General features: G+C 51.6%; 1 protein-coding gene across 6 annotated transcripts in view; it reads left to right on the top strand.

Annotated features, from left to right (window-relative positions):
- The first annotated feature begins 12 nt into the window (after nucleotides 1-12).
- Nucleotides 13-6,687, top strand: part of UIMC1 (ubiquitin interaction motif containing 1) — a 40,686-nt gene continuing 34,011 nt past the window's right edge. The window contains exons 1-3 of one of the 6 annotated variants that reach the window (XM_075441714.1): nucleotides 131-191; nucleotides 3,013-3,133; nucleotides 4,292-4,449. In XM_075441714.1, coding sequence (XP_075297829.1) covers nucleotides 4,300-4,449 — 150 coding nt within the window. In that variant the 5' untranslated portion in view covers nucleotides 131-191; nucleotides 3,013-3,133; nucleotides 4,292-4,299. Of the gene's footprint in view, nucleotides 32-112; nucleotides 192-1,312; nucleotides 2,024-2,141; nucleotides 3,134-4,291; nucleotides 4,450-6,687 lie in introns of those variants that run through there. The other 5 variants (XM_075441715.1, XM_075441717.1, XM_075441716.1 and 2 more) reach the window with 5 other exon arrangements.

Genomic DNA, 6,687 nt, shown 5'->3' with positions numbered 1-6,687 from the left:
ACGCACCGCGAAGCCGCCGCCGCCATCTTGGGTGAGGGCAATGAGGCCTCCGCCGCCAACTTGAGTGCGGGTGAAGACCCGCCGAGCGGGGCCGGCGCGGCGGGGAGGCAGCGGCGCCGCCGCCGCCTGTGGCCGCGCAGCGGGGCGGCCCGGCGGGGGCGGGGCGCCGGCCCGCGGGAGGCCCGGGCCCGGTGAGTACCTGTGCCCCGCGGGGCCTACTGCGCCGGGCCCGAGGCCCCGGAGCTCCCGGGGGCGGGCGCCGAACCCTTCCGGGGCTCTTCCCCCGGGGGGGAGCCCGGGACTGACCCCCGGGGCCGTTCCCCGGCCCCTTTCCCCGGGCTGACCCCCGGGCATGCCCACCGGTGCCGCGGGGACCGGTCCCCCGGCGCCAGCCCCGTCCCCCGGGGGGAAGGGACACCCGGTGTGGCTCCCCTCAAGGGCCGCTCCCCAGCCCCTTTCCCTGAGGGCACCCTGGTGCTGGCTCCCCTGGGCTGTGCCCCTTCCCCTGGGGTCTCTTCACCCGGGGCTGTCCCCTGGGGAGGGCACCTCAAACCCACCCCCCCCCGGAGCTCTGCCCTGGCCCCGTCCCCTGAGGCACCCCCAGGCCAGGCCCCGGAGCCCGCTCCCGCCACTTCTGGTGCCCCCCGCCAGGCCTGGCTCCTTCCCTTCTCCTGGGGCAGCCCCAGTGCGCTCCCCATCATTGACCCCACTCCTGGCTGATGCCCGTCCTGCCGAGCTGCCCCCCATCCCCCTGCGACCCCCCCGGCTTCCTCCCCAGGGTGACACTTGTTGGGTAGCCCTGACCCCCGCCAGTCCCCGGGCAGCGGGTTGGGAAGGGGACGAGATCGGGAGGGTCTCGGGTGGGTGCTGGGGCGAGGGCTGCTCTCCCCCCACGCAGGGCCTGTCCTTGGAGGTGGCAGAGGTGCAGCGTGCGGGACTCGCTTGGGCTGGGCTGGAGGGCAGCTGAGCAGCGAGCATCTCCCGCAGAGCTCGGCGGCGTTCGCGGACACACTGCTCTATGAACGGATAAATCCTGTAAACAAGTCCTCTGCCCCGCGGCGCTGGGAGCCCTCCTGTCCCGCTGGTCGCAGGGCATCGGCGGGGCCCTGCGTGCCGGGTCGAGCCGAGGGTCTGCGGGTGATATTTCCGAGGAGGTGTGCGGTGCCGAGCTGCCCGACCGTGGAGCCGCTTCGCGGTGCTGCCGGCCAGCGTCGTGCCGCTGCTTCCCGAGGCGGGGGGGGTTGTTTACAAAGCGACAGCCTGTGTCTCAAACGGCTCAGAAACTCATCCGGGGAGGAGAGTCATTCATTTTTGGCTTCATTTTCAAGCATTTTTCAAGCTGTCACAGCTTGGCAGGTCTGTAGCTGCAGTGTCAAGATTTAGAATTATTCTGTTGGTAATTGCTTTCTGATTCATCAAAATGATAGATGAGAGGGAAAATGACAAATAATCACAAGTTGGGGATCTTCAAGGATATCCCTAAAAATGTGACTGGAGAAGCGTGGCATGTGCAAGTCCCTTGTCAGGAGGTCACCTTTGCTGTCAGAGCATTTACAAATAAATTCTCTTAAATTCAGAGTTGGGGAAAAAAACCTGGATAACGGGAAAACGAGTCTGTGAGCCAAACTGCAAAAGTGGTTTTAGATAACTCGGCCTTTGGCTTTTTTCGCTGAGCCTAAAAGCAGGTATCATCACCTCAGGCACTAGCGATTGTCCTTTCCAAGAGTTCTAAAAGCAAAATACAGCTTCTGTGCTTCACTTCCCTGCCTGAAGAGGGGGAGTGTGCTCTGATGCTTGTTTTCTCCCTCAGCTATACCAGCTTGTCTAATAGAAGCTATTACTGCTCTCTCCTACTCACAGCCTCAGACTAGCACAGCTACGAGTGATCTCTTCCTTGTCTTGTTCCCTTAGTTACGTTTACAGAGACTCTCTTTGCCACAAGTCCCTTCGTTTTCAGAAGCGTTGTGGGAGTTGTGTGGTTACATCTCTTGCATCTTTTTTTCCTTTCCTTTAAATGTTGGAGGTAAGTGACTCATCATAACTCCAGCTGATGTTTCTCAGTGATCTCTTGTTTAGCACAGTGCAGCAAGCAGAAGATGTATCGCAGAGTCAGAGGAGAGCTGATGATACCAGCGTGGAGTTAAAAAAAAAAAGAAGACAGTGTGGCAGTTGCTTGTTGCTGTTTGCTTTTGTTGCGGTGGTAAAAAGGTTTACAGGCTGTCTCTCCAAAACCAGAGTGACGCTGCATGGGCTCACGTACTAGAGGCGCAGGCCTCTCCAGTGCTCCTCCCTGTCTGTATAAGTGTTTTTCTTCCGATAAGGGAGTGCCCCCCACCTCGATGGGCTCCCTTTGTGGGTGCAATTCGCAGCAGCTGGGTGTGAGGCTTGGCTCATCTCTCCGGGCAGAGCGCGAAGAGAGCATTTGGAGCAAAAGATAAAAAATGGAGAAGGTATAATGAGAATATTCCAACAAGAGCTGAGTTCAGCTCAACTGGAGCAGAACAGCTTTGTTTTCCAAGAGCCAATGCTTTTCCAAATGCAGCGCTTGTTTTTATTCCCCCTTCCTAAACAGACAAACATTTGTGGACTGCAGTGATGGTTGCAGTCGCTTCTGGAGCTGTGCATGCCGTTTGTACAACGTTCTGTCTTCAGAGGGCTCAGCAAACCTTCGGTGCAAACCTTGACTCACCAGCATAATCATCTTTGGTCTCTAGGCATGTGTGTGCATGTGTTTGCAGAGGAAGGGAGGCAGAGAGGCTCAGGGAGCTTTTGAAGGCTGCAGATGGCAGGGAGGGAGCGTGTGTATTCCTCTCAGCCTCACCTTGCTGCCTCGGACTGTAGATGGAGCAGCACACTGCTGTTCTTGGCGCTGGTGGGGATTGTGAACTTCTTGCACATTAGTATTTCTACACACGGCGGCTGTTTGCGATTTTGTGGTGTTACAGAGGAGGATTTGGCTCTATATTGGGTAATGCAGGGTCTTTGTTGCATCTTCTCTTACTCTTGTTTTAGATCTAAGCAGCACATTTGAGCTATTTCAGTGATCTTGAAGGAAAGCAGAATGATCCTGTGGAAGGACACTGGTCTGGGAACCGGCCAACTTGACTTGCGTTTCCAGCTCTGCTGTTCTCTGGTGTGTAACGAGGGGCTTGTTGCTGAACCGCTCTGCACATGTTTATTGCTAACTTAAACAGAGCTGATTGTGCTCAGCCTGCTTTGCGAAGCTCTTTTAGATCGCAGTTCAGGAAGCGCCGAATGTTGTCGAGTTACTTGCTGAACAGCAAACGTAGGCAGGAAAGGGTGGTTTAACTCTGTGTGCCGTCCCGCTGCTCTCGTTCGCCGTGATACCTTCCTGATCCTCTTGTCTGAGTCCTTCTCGATCAAAGCGGCCAACGCTTGCTGTGCGTCTCTCTCCAACAGTCTAGGGGCTGGCAAGGAGAGGAGACGCTGAAGTACTGGCGTGCATTGTGTGGGCACCTGCCCTCGATTGTGCTGCTCGTAGAGCACTCAGGTTTGCACTAATAACGCTCAGCGGGTTCCTCCCTGCTTGTCAAGTGCCTTCTGTAATATGAATGGTTCAGGCATGTCTGCGCAGAGGACTTCCGGGGGCTGATGCTCATTGAGAAATCCAGGCTGCGATATAAACCTGTTGTCTTGTTTCCAGCCTGCCTACTGCCACTGCCTGCGTTTTCCCTTTTTGTAGTGCTGGTGCAGCCTGCCATCGAGCTGCCGTGCTGAGAGCAAAACAGCATCCTTTGAGGATCAGGCCTTTCCCTCTTGTGCTGTTGAATATGAAAACTGACAAATGGCTGTGCTGCGGTGGCTGCTTCTTCTGGCATGCGAGTTTTGGCTTGGTCCGCTGCCGCAGCCTGGTTTGTTCTGCACCAGGGCGGTGAAGGTGCGGGGCCGAGGAGGGGAAGTTCGGGGTTGTGTTGGAGGGTGGGAGACCTGCTGTGAAGTGATGCTCTGGAGCAGTTTGCTGAGGAGCTTTAACAGGAGGAGCTAAGAGGAAGGCCCCATTGCTTGGGAGCAAGGGCATTCAGAGTGGCTTTAGCCTGTGTTGTTGTTCCCTTGAAACCCCTTTTTAGCAATCAGCTATAATAAAGTGTTCTTAACTAGGTGAGTGGTGACTGGCGCATGTGGCTCCCAGTAATGCTGAATCCACCGCGCTTTGTAATAAGGTTCTAATTCCCGGGGTATTTTGCCTAAAAATAGCAAAAAAATGATGACAGTTTGCGGAGATCTAAATCAGAAGGAAACAAATGGCTTTTAATCTTTCCCTCTGTTTCAGAGTGAAGGATGCCAAGGAAGAAGAAGCCCACAGAGGGCCTGGACTCTCGAGGTCAGGATGGGGAGGAAGAGGGGGAAGAGAAGAGGAACGCAGCCAATGCCCAGAAGAAGCGCAGTTTTGTGGATGCGTTTATCGTTATATCTGACAGCGATGGAGAGGTCAGTGATCGGCTCGGGGTGCGCAGAGCCTGTGCTGGGCCCTGCTGTCGCAGCAGAGTGCCCGAGCACCCCACGCTGTGTGTGCCGGGGTCAGGCTTTGCGCAGAGAGCATTGTGCTGTTCCTTTTCTTACATATGAGATGCATCAAATCCTATTTGACTAGGAAATGAATGGTGTGCTTCGTGAGGGTGAGTTATGAGTCTGGGATTTGATAACCAAATCCTCTCAGAACTGAATTTGAAACATAATTTAGAAGTAACCTTTCCTCAATCCCTTTACAAATCTTTTTTTCGTAATTTTTATTTGATTGATTTCCAGCTAAACCGTAGAAACATGATTCTGTATTATCTGCAAATAGATAAGAAAATGATTCAGAACACCAGCTTGCGAGTAGCTCAGACACAGTTGGTGTCTGGTAAACTGATCCCGCATTACAGAAGCCTGAGTTTTTAACCCACTTCCACAGGGTGGAAAGGTGAACTGCAGTGTGGGTGTGCCTGGCTGAGACATAAAGGCTCAGGTCATTGGTCCCTGACGTCGTCCTACAAACATCAGCCTTACCCTGTAAGGTTGAAATGTCTGTGTCTGTCACACTGGTGTTGGGAAGAGCGCAGGAGGTCCCGCCTGGGGGAAACCCAGAGCCCTGAGAATCTGTCCTTAACTGAGTGAGATACACGAGAGGAAATTATTAGAATCAATTTTTTATGTATGACTGTTAAAGCTTTCCTCTGTCTTGCCGGTGATTGGGAATCCTAAGCTGCTTTTTGTAATTCCACCATTTTCCAAAGCATTTCAGTTCACTCTCAAGCTGTAGATCTGAAATCAAGTCCCTTTTGCTCCCACATCTGCAGTGTGCTTCTCTACAATAAGGCGATTATCATGTGAGGAAGAGAAAAGCACTGGAAATAAACAGTAAGAAGCTGTAGGGCAAATGATATTGGATGTTTTTTCTTCACATTTTCCGAGTTCTTTCCCATTGGGAAATTCCCTGAAAGAAATGGAACATATGGCAGTAATAGTTCAGTGGGGTTAAACCCTTAGCTCTGCAATATGCTAAGTTAACTTCAGATGTCTGCTGCATCACTGGCCTTTATTGTGAAACCTATAAGGAAAAACGAAATCAGCAGCTATAAGAGCTGCTGCAGTACATAAAAGATCAGGACCTGTTATTGTCTGCAATTATTCATCTCAATGTGCACGTATCTGAAAAAGAGGAAACAAACGTCTCTTAAAACACATCTATAAAAAGGTTAGGCTCCCTGACTGTTCTGTAAGTTTGTCTATAAACAATAAATTCTGATGGCATAATCGGTCATATTACAGAAAAGGATATGCTCAGAGAGGCCGTTAAAGAGCCAATTAGGTTCTGTTTAAGTGACAACAGTTCAGTCAGTTGAATGAGTGGATTTATTCAGTTCAGTCTCTTTCTTTCTGTGAGTCATCAGCTTCCAGATCCACTGCCACAGTCTCTTGTCATGTTGTTTTCTGAGAAATCAAACCCAAAAATGTGATTTACTTAGGATCTCAAAAAAATAACTGTCTGGCTTCTGTAACTGTCTCAGCTCTTCAGTGTACATCAAGTTGAATTTCAATTTTGAACCTTGTAACTGTTGTTCTTGCTCTAGTAAGACCTTGTTATGTGTGCAAGAAGAGGTGTGGGAAGCTCAGATCAATAGCAATTTTAGAGAACAATACATTCTCAATTAATCTTGCATCTGTTAGGACATGGTTCCTTATGAATCAAAAACTGCAAGGACAATTTGGGCATCATTGATTCGATGGCTTTCTTCCTTGGCAGTCTCTTGGCAGGTATCTATAGAACAAGTCCCTAGTTCTGCTTCCAGACCAGCAGATCTTGTAGCAGCTGCACCTGGAAAGCCTCCAGCTTCTCACTTTTGATGATCTTTGGCAGACTGCCTCTCCCAGGAATTTTTCAGTCATGCTGGATTATCAAGCTCATCCATGTTGTTTTGCCAAGTTTTCTTTCTTCGCTCATGTCTGTGCTGTGGCATCTGCAGAGCTGCATCAGAGGGGAGTTTTCTGGACATGGGGCTTTCTGATCTCTGCTATATATAATCCTGGATTCAGGAAACGCTGCTCTTTTTTTGGGAAGGGACAAAATAAGAACAGTCTCTCTGGCTTTGTAGAAATGAGAGGAGATGGCCTTCTTTGTGCAGACTGTGTCTCTGAAACACAGACAGGAGGAGTGAGCACGGTGGTTCCTGTCTCCCCTGACTG

This window comes from Opisthocomus hoazin, chromosome 22 (genome assembly GCF_030867145.1).
Source record: "Opisthocomus hoazin isolate bOpiHoa1 chromosome 22, bOpiHoa1.hap1, whole genome shotgun sequence".
NCBI lineage: Eukaryota > Metazoa > Chordata > Aves > Opisthocomiformes > Opisthocomidae > Opisthocomus > Opisthocomus hoazin.
The sequence above is the reverse complement of the archived record's forward strand: the minus strand, read 5'-3'. Positions and strand labels throughout refer to the sequence as shown.